The sequence below is a fragment of the Chiloscyllium punctatum genome, chromosome 40 (genome assembly GCF_047496795.1).
Source record: "Chiloscyllium punctatum isolate Juve2018m chromosome 40, sChiPun1.3, whole genome shotgun sequence".
Lineage (NCBI taxonomy): Eukaryota > Metazoa > Chordata > Chondrichthyes > Orectolobiformes > Hemiscylliidae > Chiloscyllium > Chiloscyllium punctatum.
The window spans coordinates 3,703,892-3,722,530 of NC_092778.1; the positions used below are offsets into that span (position 1 = coordinate 3,703,892).

Consider the following 18,639-nt stretch of genomic DNA (forward strand, 5'->3'; position numbering starts at 1 on the left):
TCTTAGCAGAACGCTTTAGGGAACATCTCTGGGACACCCACACCAATCAACCCCACCACCCCGTGGCCCAACATTTCAACTCCCCCCTCCCACTCAGCCGAGGACATGGAGGTCCTGGGCCTCCTTCAACGCCGCTCTCTCACCACCAGACGCCTGGAGGAAGAACCCCTCATCTTCCACCTCGGAACACTTCAACCCCAAGGCATCAACGTGGACCTCAACAGTTTCCTCATTTCCCCTTCCTCCACCTCGCCCTAGTTCTAAAACTTCTAGCTCAGCACTGTCCCCATGACTTGTCCTACCTGCCTATCTCCTTTTCCATCTATCCACTCTACCCTCTCCTCCCTGACCTATCCCCTTCATCCCCTCTCCCACTTACCCATTGTACTCTATGCTACTTTCTCCCCACCCCCACCATCCTCTAGCTTATCTCTCCACGCTTCAGGCTCACTGCCTTTATTCCTGATGAAGGGCTTTTGCCCAAAACGTCGATTTCGAAGCTCCTTGGATGTTGCCTGAACTGCTGTGCTCTTCCAGCACCACTAATCCAGAATCTGGTTTCCAGCATCTGCAGTCATTGTTTTTACCATGTTTCTGATAATAGCAATTAATCTGATTTGTTGTCCTATTTATGTGCATGATCACCAGTCCCTTAAATTAGCATTGAGGTAGATAAAATGGTACAGCAGACAAATAGGATACTTGCCTTTATTCGCCAAGGCATAGAGTTTAAGAGCAAGGAGGTTATGCTGGAACTGTATGCAGTGTTGGTTAGGCCAGAGCTAGATTAATGTGTGCATTTTGGCAAATCTACATTAGACAAAGGATGAAGAGCGCAGAGAGGAGAATTAACAGGATGTTGCCTGGTCGAGAGTGTTTTAGGTATGCAGAGAGATTGGATAGTTTGGGATGGTTTTCCTTGGAGAAGAGGAATCTGAGGAAGGGGGTGTGATTGAGATGTATAAAATTATGAAGGGTTTAGATAGGAAGGAAATCTTCCCTTAATGGAGGTCACCGTTAATTATGACCAGGGCATAAATTGAAGGTACAACGCAGGAGGTTTAAGGGATGTAAGGAAAAATGTCTTCACACAGAAGGTGCTGGGAATTTGGGACTCACTGCCTGTAAGGATGTTAGAGGCAGAGAAAGTCTCATAATATATAAGAAGTGTTTAGATGTGCACTTGTAATGCCAAGGCAAACGAGCCTATGGATGAAGTACCAGAAAATGGATTTGGGATAATTAGGAGGTTGAGTTTGACTGGTGTAGAGCTGCTAGGCTGAAGGGACTTTGTCTATGCTGTAAACCTCTATGACTATATAAGTTTTGATATATGTAAACATGAAATTTGCATGTTTAGACAATTTCTTTGATCTTTGCCTTGTCTTTTATTTTGTTCGTTTTTGTTTTCTTGTGCTAATTCTCCTTTCATTCTTTTGTTTATTTTATTTTTTAAATTATTTGTTCATGGGATGTGAGTATTGCTGGCTAGGGCAGCATTTACTGCCTATCCCTAAATAGTGATGAGCTTCTTAAAACTGTGCTGTTGATAGGGGAAATAGGTGTACTTAAAGTGCTATTAGTTGAGAGATTTTCAGGTTTTAACCCAGTGAGAGTGACGGAATGATGATGATATTCAAAATCAGGATGCTGTGTAACTTAGAGGAACTTGAAGATGGTGGTGTTCCTATGCATTTGCTACCCTTATAGTTTGTAGAAGTTGCAGATTTGGAAAGTGCTGTGGAATGAACCTTGGTGGTTTGCTGCAGTGCATCTTCTAGATGATGTGTATTTCTGGCATGATGCATCTGAGGTGGAATAAATGGATGTTTAAAGTGGTGGATGGGGTGCGAATCAAGTTGGCTGCTTTGTTCTGGTTTGTTTCAGGCTTCCTTCTCTCTCTTACTCATTACTCAAGGCTCTTACTCAGCCCAAACCTGGATCTTGTCCAACTCTTGCTGAATATGGATGGACTGCTTCAGTATCTAAGAAGTTACAAATGATGCTGAATATTCCAATCATCAGTGAACATCCTCATTTCTGACCAAATGATCATGGATGAGGCTGTTGAATGAGGTTATGCCTAGGTCACTTGAAAAATGTGTGATAATGTCCTTGGACTGAGGCGATTGACTCCATCCCCCCCCTCCGCATGACTTAAACCAATGGAGAGTTTTCAACACACCATTAACTTCAGTTTTGTTCCTTGATGCCATATTTGATCAAATGCTATATTCATGTCAAGGGCAGTTACTTTTGCCTCTCCACTGCTGTTTAGCTCTTTGTCAGTGTTTGGATCAAGGCTTTAATTAGGTTAGAAGTTGAATGGCCCTGGCAGAATCCAACCTGAGTATCAATGAACAGATTATAAATGAGCAAGAGACACAAAAAAACTGAATTCCAAAGATGAGATGAGAGTGACTGCCCTTGATGTCAAGACCAGGTTTGACTGGTTGTGGTATGGCAAAACTGGAGTCGATGGGAATTAGGGGGAAACTCTCAACTGGCACAAAGGCAAATGGTTGTGATGATTGGAGATCAGTCATCTTTGTTCCAGAACATCTGGGCAGGAGTTCATCAGGGTTGTGGCCTTTGTCCAAACATGTTCATGCTTCATTAATGACCTTCCTCCATCATAAGGTCCAGAAATTGGATCTATTTGGTGATGACTGACTGCACAATGTTCAGCACCATTTGCAACCTTCTTTGATACTGAATCAGCCAATGTCATGAATGAATTTTTAAAAAATGCTGTTTCTTTGTTCTTCTTCTATGGTTCTCTCTTTTGCTCTTTCTCATTCTCTACATAATTTTTGCTTTGTTCACCTTACTTGGCTATTTTCTTGTCTGTAAGTATTGAATTATGTCACAAGTCCAACCTATTTCTGCTGCCTGGAAGCGTGATTCTGCGGTATGTCTGCTGAGGATTTTGCACAGTTCAATGATATGACTTTGCAAAGTGTAACGGAGAGTTATCCAAGTCTCTAAACCACAGTCTGCATGCTGCACTAAGTGGGTAGCTTCTGAGACATACTGAAGTGCACTGCCACTGATCAGTTGAAGTTAATGGATTGATGATAGCTAGCATATTGGTCCATTGAAGTTAATGGAGTGATGAACATATGCTAGCTGTTCTATGCTGTTCTTTTCTGTGTTGTTGGTTGTGTATTTTATTTATATATATGTATATGTATATATGTTCTATTATCAATGTTTCAACGCACTGCGTGGAAGGTCCCATCAACAGGATGATGTTCAGAAGATCCCAACTATGAAGTAGCAGCATTTAGAAAAAGTAATGAATTAAGTAATTAATTAAAAGCAATGAAAGGAAAATAAAATTATGTTGTTAACAGCTTGGAGATTGAATGGTATCAACCGTTATGAAATTTTCCATTTCCATCAGTTGGTAGTTTTAATTTGTGTTTTGTTGTCCTAAGGTGGATTCATATTTGATGTAAAATCAATTATAATTGGGATCTTGGATCAAAGGAGGATTACCTTCTTCCCAGGTACCCTTGCATGCTTGAAATTTAGAAAGTCAATACTTTCAGGTTATATTGATAGAGGGTATGACATGCAAGCCTGACATTCTTGTCAGATTATTGCATGGTTTGCTTTCCAGCAGCAATCTTTCAGTGATCATTAAAATCTGGTTAACTGCTCTGGCTTCCACAACAAATGTCCTCAACAATCAGTGCAACGTTTGGGCCTTGTCTCATTTGTGTAACATTATGAACTGTTAAATCCATAAATTTTAAATATGCTTTTATATCAACAATATGAATTGCTGCATCAGCTTTTCCTATTGAATTTTACTGGCCATTAGATGGTCCTGGTCATCAATCGGAACATAAAACATAAGGTAGAAAATTTCAAATATTCACAGCCTCTTGATGTAGAAAGAGTTCCTCATCTTAGTTCTAAATGACTGACACCTTATACTGAGAAACTGACCTGGATTCATCGGACAGGGGAAACATTTTTGCTTACATCTGCCCTTACCCAAGCTCCTTAAGAATTTTACATTTTTTAATTAGATCTAAATTTCAGGGAATACTGGCCTAGTCTACTCAGCCTCTCCTCATAAGAGGAGAGGAACTAGTCCAGTGAATCTTTGATTCATTCATTCAGAATATTTGTCCTTTTTCATTAAGGAATCCAAAATGGCACAAAATACTTCGCTAGTGTCCTGTACTGTTCTCATAAAAGTTTTGTTCTTGGGCCACAACTCCTTTGTAACAAAAGCAAACATTCCATTTTTCTTTCAAATTACTTGCTGCACCAGCATGGTAATTTTGTGATTCTCGTACAAGGAAATCCAGGTTTCCCATAAACGTCAACATTTCTCAGTCTCATTATTTAAAAAAGTTAATTTTTCAAATTGTTTCCAATCAAAGTGGGAAAACATTGCATGATATAGTATTCAATCTGCCGTGCTCTTGCCCACCCGCCAAACCTGTTCATATCCTCTTTAACCTCCTTGTTCTCGTCATTGACTACTTTACCAACTAATTTTATCATCAGCAAACTTTAATGTGTTAGACTCCATTCCCTGAACACTTACAGCTGAGGCCCAAGAACTTTCTCTTGTGGGATCTTGCAGTTACAACCTGCCAAGCTAAGAATGTGCTGTTTATTACTACTTTGTCCATCCATTTACCAATCATGCAAATATAACATTACTAGTTCCCCAAATCGTTATTTTGTATTTAAATATTCCTTTTTTGTTTGTATGACACCTTAACAATTATGTTTTGAAAACTCAAATATACAACCTCCACTGGCGGTTCTCATATATCCTCAAAAAAGCTCTTAACAGGTTTGTCAGACACTATTTGCTTTTGATAAATCATGTTGACTCTGCTTAACCATAATATAATTTTCTGTGTGACTTTATCATGTCTCTAATAATTGATTCTCGTACCTTCCTCAATATTGATTGGAATTAACGGCCAGTTAGACACATTTTCTTTCCTTCTCTTTGTAGAGGGGTTATGTTTGTAACCTTCAAGGATCATTAAAATCTGGATCATTGCTCTGACTCCCTTAGAAAGTTTGGAAGATGAGATCCAAAGCACCCACTGTCTCTTTTAAAATTCCAGAGTGCAAATCATCATCTTGTCTCATTAATTTTTCTAGAATGAAAACTGATTTCTGTAATTCTCTCATAACCACTCAACCTTTGGTTTCCTATTATTTGGAATATTTTTGCTTTATGTAGAGACAAATTAGATTAGATTAGATTACTTAGTGTGGAAACAGGCCCTTCGGCCCAACAAGTCCACACCGCCCCGCCGAAGCGTAGCCCACCCATACCCCTACATCTACCCCTTACCTAACACTACGGGCAATTTAGCATGGCCAATTCACCTGACCCGCACATCTTTGGACTGTGGGAGGAAACTGGAGCACCCGGAGGAAACCCACGCAGACACGGGGAGAACGTGCAAACTCCACACAGTCAGTCGCCTGAGGCGGGAATTGAACCCGGGTCTCTGGCACTGTGAGGCAGCAGTGCTAACCACTGTGCCACCGTGCCGCCCAAAAAGTACTTGTTTAATGTTACTGCCACTTGCTTATTTTCTGTTTTAATTTCATCTATTTATGCTGCTAATGGACCCATGTTTACTGTTTTACTAACCTCTTCTATTTACGTTCCAACTGAACATCTTGCTAGTCAAATTTCCTATCTCTGTTCTCTTTCCAAATAACCACTTCGGTGAATCTTTTGCTGAATTCTAAAGTCTTCCTAGTTTGCAGATTTCCTACTGTTTTGGCAATATTGTAAGCCTCATTCTTAGGTCTAATTCTGTTTTTAATTCCTCTTATCAGCTACCGTTGAACCAGATTTTTTGTTGTGCCTTTACTTCCTGAAGTAATATATATTGTTTGTGAATGATGTATTAATTACTGAATGGGTCTGTAGAAAACTAATTTACATTCCATGCATTTGGCCTTCACAACATTATTGTCTATAGATATTTTTAATCAACCTGTTCATGTGTTATACTATATGCTATACTCTGGAATAGATGCAGCAGAGATAACGATGATGCCACTGCTCCACAGGAGTCTCTTTTGCCCAGTCCATATGCAGTTTAAAGTCTGCCATGATTACTAATTACCCTTATTACATGGTCATCTAATTAGTTGATTTTACATGCCAATCAACAACAGCAGCTGATATCAGGAAGTCTACAGGCAACTCTTGTCAATGTTTTTGTCTCTTGTTGCTGCCCATAATAATTCTACTTCTTGACTTTAAGCTAATTCTTATTTTTGTTATTATGAGGGCCACCCCTTCATCTTTAATTTTGCCTCTCCTAAGATATATAGTTCACAGTTTCTATGCTTTATGCATTCATATGGTGCTTTTTGCTCTGGTTTTTGGAAATTTTGTTGCCTAACATCATGTAGCCACTGATGTCCTTTATAGCTTTGTTACTCCTGCTCTTTTCCTGCTCCTCTTGATGCATTAATACCGAAAACCTGGGCACTGATCCCAACCCGTTTAAATGGAACTTTTCAAAGTGAACCAGCCCCCTCTTTGGCCGGTTACGGTGCCAGTGACACATGAAGTGAATTGTCGACCTCTCACACCACTATTTCTGGTCTGCAAGTGGATGAAAGAAAAATCACCCATAATCTTATTAAGTGATATAGCAGGCTGGAAGGGCCATGCCTCATTCCTGTTCCTGTTTGTTTTGCTCATAGAGTGCAAGCATTTTATCCAGAGAGAGCACAGTTTGTGTTTTATCTTTCTAGTTAGCTAAATGTTAGTTTAATATCGGTTTTGTGAGCAAATGAAAATTAATTTTAGCATGCTTTGAATTTTAACGCAGGTTTAATTGAAATAAAAGCCCATTTGAAATCTTTCTTTAATTCTGTGAATGTCAAGCCCAGCTATAAATTTCAGATTACTTTATTCATATGATGTAATCTTGGTTTGGAGAGAATATACAGAAATCCACTGCTGCGTTTGAAATTAGCTGATTCTAGTTACTGACAGATGGTGGCCAGTTTAATTCGGAGAACTATCTGCCTCTAATGTTTTCAACATCTGTTTTGGTGTGGAGATACCATTTTAAGGCTTTTTAATGGAATAATTGGCAAGAATGCTGTCCTGTCTCTGATAAGTGACATTTGTCACTGTTTGACTAAAATCGACCCTTCAGTCCAGCTAGTCCATGCCGATCATATTCCAAAACTGACTAGTCCCACCTGCCTGCATAACCCTCCAAACCTTCCCTATTCATGGACTTATCCAAAAGTCTTTTAGTTATACTGTACCTGCAACCACCACTTCCTCTGGCAATTCATTCCACACATGAACCACACTCTGTATAAAAAATAAAAGTTGCCCCTTTTTAAAATCTTTCTTATCTCACCTTAAAAATATGCCTCCCAGTTTTGAACTCATCCACCTGAAGGGAAAGATCTTTGTTCTTCACCTTATCTATGCTCCTCATGATTTTATAAACCACTATAAAGCCACTCTTCAACCTTGTTTGCTCCAGTGGAAAAATGGCCTAGCCTATTTTTATAACTTAAACCACAGGCCCCCAGTCTGAAAAATAATCCTCCACTACCACCCTCTGTCTCTTACCATAAAGCCAATTTTGTATCCAAATGGCAAGTTCACCCTGAATCCCATGTGATCTAACTTTACTATTAGTCTACCATGTGGAACCTTATCAAAGGCTTCAGTGGCGTCCAAGTAAACAACATCTATTGCTCTGCCCTCATCAATGTTTTTGTTACTTCCTCAAAAAAAGCTCAAGCTAGTTTGTGAGACACAATTTTCGCACAAAACCATGCTGACTATCCATAGCCATTCCTTGCTTTTTCAAATGCATGTAAATCTTATTTTTCAGAATCACCTCCAACAACGTACCCACCACTAATGTCGGATTCACAGGTCTATTGTTACTAGGCTTCTCCTTACAGCCTTTCTTAAATAAAGGCACAATATTACCTATACTCCAGTACTCCAACACCTCACTTGTGGTACAGATGATACAAATATTTCTGCAAGGGGCCCTGCAATTTCCTCCCTAAGATCCTACAACCTTCTGAGATGCACTTGATTACTTAATAGATATCTGTAACCTTTAATTATTTGTTGGATCATAGAATAGTTTCCAGTGAAATTGTGCTCATCTAAGGTTAGAACATTCTTAATGGTATGTTATGTAGTTTGGTGATGTATATCTCACATACAGCATTTGTACCCAGGCAGTGATGGATCTTTACTAAGAATCCTTTCAAGCTTTTCTGATAAGATGTTCTTCCCAATTTTAAGTTTATAAAATAAAAAAAATCAATTAAAATTAGAATTTATAATCCTGTAGTTGTTGAAAATCAGATTTTGTGTTAATTTCCACACAATTGTATTCTGAACCAATTTCCTATGGGTGCAATTCCAGATATGTCTTAAATACACGCATTAACAATTTAAACTCCTTATAATGGATATTCCTGTGTAAGCAACTACTGAACATTATTTAGCTGAATTCCTGCTGTTCTTTAATTTGGAGAGGATCAGCCTTGAAGATTCTGCCCCATCTTTTTGGTTGAGGCTGTGGCTTGAATTGTCACATTGGAGGCTATGATTGATGTTGCTGCCTGTTTTGGGATGGTGTGTGTGTGTTGTGTGTGTGTATATATATATATATGTGGCAGGATGGTGTTCAGGATGGAAGACTAGACTGACAAGAGATCACTATTGAAACAGCTGTTGATGGGACTGTGCCTGAGTGTTTTTGGCAGTAATACATTCAAGCAAAAGAAGTTCATTGTTGACTATTTGTTCAAATCTTCAGTAGAATGAGTTGCTGCCATGTGATTGAGGTTGGAATGACATTTGGAATGACTGCTTGAAAATGTTTCATTTGAGTTCTCACCATCTCATTGTCTCAAAGAACTTCAGAGTTGCTCTCAATGTAATACTTTCTGTTCCTGTCTCCTTGCCATATTTATAAAATTATACAACATAAAAGTTCGCCATTTGACCCTTTGGCTTACATTGGTCTTTTGAAACAGCTGTAGTTAGTCCCACTCTTCTGCTCTTTCCCATTATTCTGCAAAATTTCCTTTTCATGAGCTTAACCATTTCCAATTTGAAACTGAATTTATAAAATTAAGCTATGAATCTGCAACTGTCTGGACATGTGCAATAATAAAACACTAATAAAGAATATGAATTTACATCCTGCCTTTCACATCATCAGGACCTCCACTAAACACTAGACAATTAATTGACTACTTAGTCACTATTACTTTGAGAGCACCGAAAGTAACTAATTTGTGATCACCAAAGTCCCATGATCTACAATGAGATTGTGTGCTAGTGGGGAATTTATTGTTCCTCTTTGGAAAAAAAATGTGTGGTCTTGTATCACCTTTTCTCAGTATCTGACCTGAAGAATATGTTAAAGCGTAAGCTGTCATGCAGCATATTAAGAGGGCTGTTGTTAGTGATTTTGACACATTGTTTGGCTATGCACTGACTGACTGGTGGCTTAATGGGGTTTCAGTAAAAGTCTTCAAAATACCATTTTGGTTTTCAGGGGGAAAAAAAGGCAGAAATCATATTCCAGAAACACTTCAACATGGAAGAACATTCAGTTGTAGTCACATTCTATATCATTCTTGCTGAGACAGATAGATCAACTTAAATGTATAAATGAATATTGGAACCTGAGATGATAGAAGATTCACTTTAATAATCATGTGATCAACTATTGTGGTTATACAAGATATGGAAGTACAACTGAGTGACATGGCCATGCTTATGGCAAAATTCCAAATTTTGAATGTTTTCAAACCTTTGTTTCCTATTCGTGTAAACTTACATAATTAAGTACCACATCCTTAACAATAATGACTGAGCATATCTGAATGTTGAATGTGCGAAGAACCAAAGGTAATATACCAATTGTGTTTAGCAGTTATAAATTAAGTGCTAAATTTATTTTAATTGAATCATTTGCCTAAGTAACTACGTTTGCTTTCAAACTTTTGAATGAAATGTGTTCTGAGAAATTTTGGTATGATAACATAATTTATTGAGGCTCGTTGACTGGGTCTGATTGCTTGCAGTCCATAGATAAAGTGATTATTTTCTGTACATATCTAATTTTTTGTGTAGCTTGTCATTGCCATTTTACCTAAATTTATTGTTTAAACAATGTAGTTTGTAGCCACGACCAAGCCTCCAATGGAAGAACAATGGGCTTCAATATGAAGCAGTTTAAATGGTTCCTCATTAAGTGGCTTAGCTAGGTTTTTTGCGTGAGGAGCATATAAAACTTGCCAATTTAGAGTGACTGTTATCACTTGAGAACAACTTAAAATAGAGTGCCAGATTTGGGAAGAAGGATGTAAAGCTAATTATTTGGTTAACTTAAGAGGTTAAAAATAGTAGGAAGGTCACACTTGGCCTTTCAATCCTGCTCTGCCAATCAGTATGATCATGACTGATTGTCCAGCTATTTTCTCCCCAGACCCTTTAACCTTAAGAACGATGTCAAATTTCTTCCTTATCAAACTACTTCCTTTTCTGGGTTTACCCTGTCTAATGCAGTTAGAACTGTATACTTTTCTATGAGATCTGTCTCTCTTCTTTCTCCTCCAGTCTTTCTCCAACTCTCTTTTCACCGCCCCCCCCGCCCAAAAAAAAATCCAGTCTGTCTGTATATGCCATTCATGCTATCATAGGAATGGGTTCGGTAAACATTTGGTCACTCCTTCCATAGATAGAACATCTATCCTCTGATAAGACAGCCAAGACTGCATACAATACTCTAAGTGTGGTCTCACTAATGTCCTGCACTAGAACCCTCTCACTATGAAAGCCAAAATAGCATTTGTCTTCATCACTGCCTGCTGAACCTCTGTGCTTACTTTCAAAGACTAGTTACAAGGATACCTAGGTCTTGTTGCAACTCTCCTTTTCCAAATCTATTGCTTTTCAGATAATCTGCCTTCCCATTTTTACTACCATGGTGGAGATCCTCTAATTTATCTGCACTATACTGCTTTTGTTCACTCACTCAATTTGTCCAAATCCCATAGAAGCATCTGCATCTTCTTCATAGTTTGCCCTCCCACCTAGCTTTGAGTTGTCTGCAGTTTTGGAGAAATTGCATTTAGTTCCCTCATCTCAATCATTAATATATATTAATACAGGTATTGTAAGTGACCAAGATTTATTCTATTCCTCAGTTCCAACGTAGTAAAGTATCAGGTGGTAAAATTAATAAATCCTAAAGAAAAACTAAGTAAATATATAATTGAATGAAGTAATTATGTGGTTAATTAGAATACATTAGGAATGGTAGGTGAGGTGGTGTGTCATAACTGCAGCATCTGGGAAGTCCTAAATTCCACTGGTCCAGAGCATACGCGCCTTTGCGAGTCATAGAGATGTACAACATGGAAACAGACCCTTTGATCCAACTTGTCCATGCTGACCAGATATCCCAACTCAATCTAGTCCCACCTGCCAGCATCTGGCCCATATCTCTGCAGTGTTTGCAGTTGAAGCAGTTTTTCCTCATAGTTTGAGCTGGAGGCTGAATTGAGGAGTCAGATAAAATATTGGCTGCAGGATTCTTAACCTCTGACCTGTCCTTCTCTCAGCCATTAAGAAATTGGAAACCTGAATATTTCTTCATTACTTATTAATATATTTATCCAAATGTCTTTTAAATGTTGTAACTGTACCTGCATCCATCCCTTCCTCTGGCAATTCATTCCATACATGAACCATTCTGTGTGTGGAAAAAAAAATTGCCCATCATGTCCTTTTTAAAATTTTCTCCTAACCTATGCTCCCTTGTTTTGAACTGCCTCACTGCAGGGAAAAGACCCTTAATACACACCTTACCTATGCCCCTCTTGATTTTATAAACCTCTCTAAGGTCACCCTGCAACCTTCTACGTTCCAGTGAAAATATCCCAGCCTATCCAGCTTCTCCTCATTACGCAAACCCTCCATTTTCAGCAACATCCTGATAAATCTTTTCTGAAACCTCCCCAATTTAATAATATCCCTTTTATGATAGAACTGCACTCAGTACTACAGAAGAGGCACTCACCCACATCCTGTACAACTCAACATAATGTCCCAACTCCCATATTCAAAAAGTCTGAACAATGAAGACAAGCATCAGCAAATTTTATGTCCAATTGGTAAGGCCTCCCCCCCAACCCGTATCCCATGTGATCTAACTTTACTAATTTGTCTACCATGAGGAACCTACTCAAATGCTTTACTCGAACGCAAGTTAACAATGTCTACTGCTCTGCCGTCAATGATCTTCTTTGTTAATTCCTTATAACACTTAATTAAGTTTGTGAGACATGCTCACTCACTCACGAGGGAAATCAAATGAATGGTAGATGAAGTATAATGTGGATAACTGTGAGGTTATCCTCTTGAAAGCAAAATCAGGAAGGCAAATTATAATCTGAATGGTGATAGATTTAGAAACATCTGAATGCAATGAGACCTGGGTGTCCTTGTACATCAGTTGCTGAAAATAAGGATGCAGAAAAACAAGAGTCACTGAAGAAGGCCAATGCTATGTTGGAATTCATAGTGAGAGGATTAGAGTACAGGAACAGAGTTCATTGTTCATATATTGAATGACGAGAGCAGAGGAGCTTCTCGTCAAAAGAAAGGAGGAAGCAAGGGTCTTGCTCAGCTCTAGAGGATTACAGGCAGGCGAGGAAGGAGCTCAAAAATGGTCTGAGGAGAGCCAGGAGGGGGCACGAAAAAGGCTTGGCAGGAAGGATTAGGGAGAATCCAAAGGCATTTTACATGTAATGTGAGGAATAAGAGAATGATCAAAGAAAGAGTAGGGCTGATCAGGGATAGCATAGGGAACTTGTGTACAGAGGCTGAAGAGGTGGGGGAAGCCCTAAATGAATTTTTTGCTTCTGTCTTTACTAAAGAAAAGGACCTTGTAGTGAATGAAACCATGGAGGAGCAGGTAAGCATGCTGGAACAGATAGAGATTGAGGAAGCTGATGTGTTGAAAATTTTGACAAACATTAAGATTGACAAGTTGCCAGCGCCAGACCAGATTTGTCCATGGCTGCTTTGGGAAGCGAGAAATGTGATTGCTTCGCCGCTTGCGAAGACCTTTGCATCCTGGCTGTCCACCGGATTCGTACCTGAGGACTGGAGGGAGGCAAATGTAATTCCTCTCTTCAAGAAAGGAAATAGGGAAATCCCCAGCAATTATAGACCAGTCAGTCTCACGTCTATCGTCTGCAAGGTGTTAGAAAGGATTCTGAGGGATAGGCTTTATGATCATCTGGAAGAGCATGGCTTGATTAACAGCAATCAGCACGGCTTTGTGAGGGGCAGGTCATGCATCACAAATCTTATTGAGTTCTTTGAGGATGTTACTAGACAAGTTGATGAGGGTTGAGCGGTGCATGTTGTGTATATGGACTTCAGTAAGGCATTTGATAAGATCTCCCATGGTAGGCTCGTTCAGAAGGTCAGGAAGAATGGGATACAGGGAAATTTAGCTGTCTGGATACAGAATTGGCTGGTCGACAGAAGACCACGAGTGGTAGTGGAAGGAAAATATTCTGCCTGGAAGTCAGTGATGAGTGGTATTCCACAGGGCTCTGTTCTTGGGCCTCTATTCTTTGTAATTTTTATTAATGACTTGGATGAGGAGATTGAAGGATGGGTTAGCAAGTTTGCAGACGACACAAAGGTTGGAGGTGTCGTTGACAGTATAGAGGACTGTTGAAGGCTGCAGCGTGACATTGACAGGATGCAGAGATGGGCTGAGAGGTGGCAAATGGAGTTCAACCTGGATAAATGCGAAGTGATGCATTTTGGAAGGTCGAACTTGAAAGGTGAGTACAGGATTAAAGACAGATTTCTTAGCAGTGTGGAGGAACAGCGGGATGTTGTTGTGCAGGTACATAGATCCTTTAAAATTGCCACCCAGGTGGACAGGGTTGTTAAGAAAGCATATGGTGTTTCGGCTTCCATTAACAGGGGAATTGAGTTTAAGAGCCATGAGATCTTGTTGCAGCTCTGTAAAACTTTGGTTAGACCGCACTTGGAATACTGCGTCCAGTTCTGGTTACCCTATTATAGGAAAGATGTGGATGCTTTGGAGAGGGTTCAGAGGAGGTTTACCAGGATGCTGCCTGGAATGGAGGGCTTATCTTACGAAGTGAGGTTGACTGAGCTTGGACTTTTCTCATTGGAAAAATGTAGGAAGAGAGGGGACCTAATTGAGGTGTACAAGACAATGAGAGGCATAGATGGAGTTGATAGCCAGAAACTTTTTCCCAGGGCAGAAATTGTTAACACGAGGGGTCATAGTTTTAAGCTGTTTGGCAGAAAGTATAGAGGGGATGTCAGAGGCGGGTTCTTTACGCAGAGAGTTGAGAGAGCATGGAATGCGTTGCCAGCAGCAGTTGTGGAAGTGAGGTTATTGGGGGTATTAAAGAGACTGCTGGACATGCATATGGTCACAGAAATTTGAGAGTTTGTACATTAGGTTTACCTCACATGAGGATCAATGGTCGGCACAACATAGTGGGCTGAAGGGCCTGTTCTGTGCTGTACTGTTCTCTGTTCTATGTTCTATATTTGTATTGTTGCAGCTTTTTATTTTAAAAATGCAACATTTCATACTGTGGGGAAATAGTTAATTCTGAAAAAATCCAAGAACAACTTGAAGGAAAGGAAGTAAGTTTAAAAGCTGAGAATGCTCAAATCCATTTAAAACTCCCTTCCTAGCTTTGCTTTAAGTAGAAATGTGCATTAATAGGGGAAGCATCATGCATGCTACTCTTATATGTAAACGTTACAACAACAGTCTGTGTATTAGGGCAGAAACTCAACTAAAGTAACAACTTGTTCTAAGTGTGGCACTGCAATATTGCTTTTGAATTGGAATTCAACTGCCACCTATTGTAAAGTTGTGCCTTTAAGAAAGCTGGTAGGAGAAAATAAAAGGTATATTTAATGTTTTGATAAAATTTGGTAGTGAGGAAGGAATTCTGCCACTTAACTCATCTAGTGTTGCTGCTATCAATATAACTTTACATTTATGTGCAACACTAAATTAATGTGCAACAGATGACGGTTCAGCAAAGACTGTTGAGTAATAAAGGAAGCCTTCAAATCTAAGTACATCTGCTCTGTTAGATTGAAAACGTAACAAAAGAGCAAATTCCAGTATGACTGTATATGGAGAATAACTTTGTCAACTAATTGGCCATTCATTAAAGCCAAGCATTTTAGGGCATTATCTATTGATTGAATTCCACTGTAAATTTATATTTGGAGTATTCACATAGCTATCAAGGTTACCAGCTTTACTAATATTATTAATGAGCATAAAATTGTACTTAGCCATTCATTTCTCTGTATCACAGAGAAGCAATTCAATTGAGTGGATATTAATAACAAAAACACTTCCAATTTTCTGAATCAGTTGCAAATTTGATAGGTTGGCCAATAATTGTTCAGTTAACTTGAAACGTGTTGCCTTTCTAAATATTTTCTATTTGTATTCTTGAAGTATTTGGGTTATCAATGTAATATTTCATTAGAAGACTCTACAAACATGAGACCGACCACTTTCTTCTGATCTCACGCATATTATTTCTGGTATAACTTAAAAAATTTCATGTTTGCTCAATATCACAGTGCGACAGAAGAAGCTATTCTGGTTGTTACCTCTGAAGTGGCTAACCTTTCCACTAAATATTTGGTATTTTTGGGAACAAAAAACAGAAGTTGCTGTAAAAGCGCAGCAGATCTGGCAGTATCTGTGAAGAGAAATCAAAGTTAATGTTTTGGGTCCGGTGACCCTTCCAGACTTGAAACTATAACTTTGATTTCCCTTCACAGATGCTGCTAGACCTGCTGAGCTTCTCCAGCAACTTATGCTTTTGTTTCTGAATTACAACATCTGCAGTTCTTTCAGGTTTTATTTAACATTTTTGGGAAATGCTTCAAGCATGTGCATTTGTGCGGTTGGAAAGAGTATTTAATTAATACTGGAAATTCTCTAAGTGCTATAATGCTAGAGATTTCCTGTGGGATTCTGTACTTTTAAATTGGATGATTTTCTATGTTCCTCGTTGTGAATCAAACCGCTGGTAATTGTTTCCTTGAACTTGTGATCTGCGATATTGAAGTATCACACAATAGCTTTTAGAGGCACAAGGATTTTTGCAGGTTTTTCAGTGGAAAATGTCATTTACATTTCTCATCAAGTAGTTTCATTTTTAAAAATATAGCTTAAGCTTGTTGAAAATAATGAACCATTCCTAACTTTTGTTACCTATAGATAACAGCTGAAGTAGCTATTCATGCAGAAACATGAAAAATTGAATGTTTAAAAGAATAATGTGTGGTACTATATTGCAAAGAATTACTTGTTTCATTCTTTTGTGTTCTTGTATTTTTTAGGAGCCCTGAAGATCTTTCACGAGAAATTGTTCTATTACAACAGCGTGAGCTTCTCCTCAAGCAACAGAACTCTTCTGTCACTACCAGGTAGGAGAATCCTGAGACAAGAAGTTAACATCTGTTCTTAAATTTTAGGCAACCAAATTTTAGGGAAGTGAAATAATTTGATATTCCTTTACGTTGTGGAATATTATTTAAAAAGCAAGGTTAAAGTTTTGAACAACTTAGGTGGTTCTTATAGCATATGCTTCATATGTTGGCTTGACCAATTCTTTTCCAATTACAAATTGGCTTAAGTCACCATCATAGTTTGATCAACTGTTCAATCAACCACTGCTGGTTGTGTCATGAGTTACCAGAATTTCATGGAAGATCAGTATTGTGCACGCCATCTCTCAAAAAAGACTTTATGATGAATGGATTTCCTAAATGCATTTGATAAAGTGCCACATCAAATGTTGTGACACAAGATGAGTGTTTGTTTTAGTAGGTAATGTTAGCAAGGATGAAAGATTTGATGGTTAACCGAGTGCAATTAGTAGGGATAAAGCAATTTTTTTTGTTTGACATATTACTTAACTGCTGGAATGCTACAGAGACCAGTGATGAGTTCTCAAGTATTCATAGTCTTCTATCAATGACTTGGATGGAGAGATCGAGTATAATGGAACTGAATTTGCTAATTTGGTTATCTTTCGATTTGAGGTTCAAAGTTTGCTTCCTTTTCTGTTGTCACCTGCTTCATCATGAAGGCATTTGTTCTCTACCTTACATCGCTGAATGGACAGGTTGTCACCATTTTGAAAGATTTGTAGCAAGCTCCTATCAGTTATCAATGTCAGTGTTGCTGTGCATCAATTGTAAATTGGAAATTGAACTTAGAATCCAAAAATAAGAAGAAATACCATGGAATTTCTTCTGAACTTACCATGCTCACTGTTGTGAAAATGCCTGAAGCACTTATTATAGGTCATAGACTCAGAATCGTACAGCACATAAACAGACCTTTTTCGTCCAACTAGTCCATGCCTACTATGTTCCCAAATTAAACCAAGTTAGTTTTGCCTGTGTTTTGCCAATGTACCTCCAAACCTCTCCTATTCATGTACTTATCCATATGTCTTTTAAATGTTGTAACTGTATCTGCATCTGCCACTTTTTTTCTGGAAAATCATTCCATACACAAACCATTCTGTATGGGAACAAAAAGTTGCCCCTCATGTGTTGCGAAGTTGGTGTGTGTAAAATTGTAAATGTGGGAGAAAAGCATTGCGTGGTCCCTTGAAAAGATAATGTCTTTTAATGCTTAGAGTTAAAATGGATGTCTGAATAGCAGTTTAAAGTGTAGGTGCGCAGGGAGCACCCGAATTGAAACATTTTGCATCAAACCACCTGTTTTACTAAGTCACATCTTTTCAAATTTAGTCAACTAATTTAAATCAAGTTCTTCAATACTGAAAACCTATCAAATTCAAATCTGACAGCGTTGACGATCTTGAACCAATCTGATTGTAAAGAAATTAATAGATAATCAAGGATATAAAAGCTGTGGGCATTTTGAAAGTTGGCGGAGAGCCAACTGCCCTCTGAAGAGATAAGTACTTTTCAGCGCTCAGAAAAAAAGCACCATCTATTCATAAAGGTCCCTGGCACTCTTAGATAATCGTCCAGACACCAGAATTCAGTGGAGAGAGGCATTCAGAACAGAAGAAATTCCAGAGGAAACATTTCTGACTTCAGACTCATCAGGAGAAAGACTGGAGAGGCAGAGGAGCACTTTGGAAGACACTTTGGAAGTTCTGTGTGTACTTTGAGAGATTAAGTTTTAATTTATTGTTTTCTTATTACTTGGATTTAAAAAAGTGGGAGAGAGATTTATTCGAACAGCACCCAATTAGAACTTGAGTCCAAAAGGGAATAGTTAGTAGTTAGAGGAATTGTTTAGTTTGTTAGTAATTCTGTTAATCTCTTCACTGTTGCTGTTAGATAAATAAATTGTTACTTGATAATTATAGAGTGGGTGAAAGGATTCCATTTCATTTAAGCACTCCTTTATAATAAATTGAGTGTTAGAGGTAGGTTATGCCACTTTTCACTGTTTTATAAGATTATGAGATGAGTTGAGCTTCTTTGGGTGTTTTGGTTTTAATTATCAGAAGGGTGTCGCCCTC

At 38.5% G+C, this 18,639-nt stretch overlaps 1 protein-coding gene across 3 annotated transcripts in view; it reads left to right on the top strand.

Annotated features, from left to right (window-relative positions):
• mad1l1 (mitotic arrest deficient 1 like 1) overlaps positions 1-18,639 on the top strand; it is a 900,368-nt gene that overhangs the window by 54,197 nt on the left and 827,532 nt on the right. For all 3 annotated transcript variants that reach the window (XM_072559202.1, XM_072559204.1, XM_072559203.1), the window contains one exon: positions 16,469-16,555. In XM_072559202.1, coding sequence (XP_072415303.1) covers positions 16,469-16,555 — 87 coding nt within the window. The remainder of the gene's footprint in view (positions 1-16,468; positions 16,556-18,639) is intronic.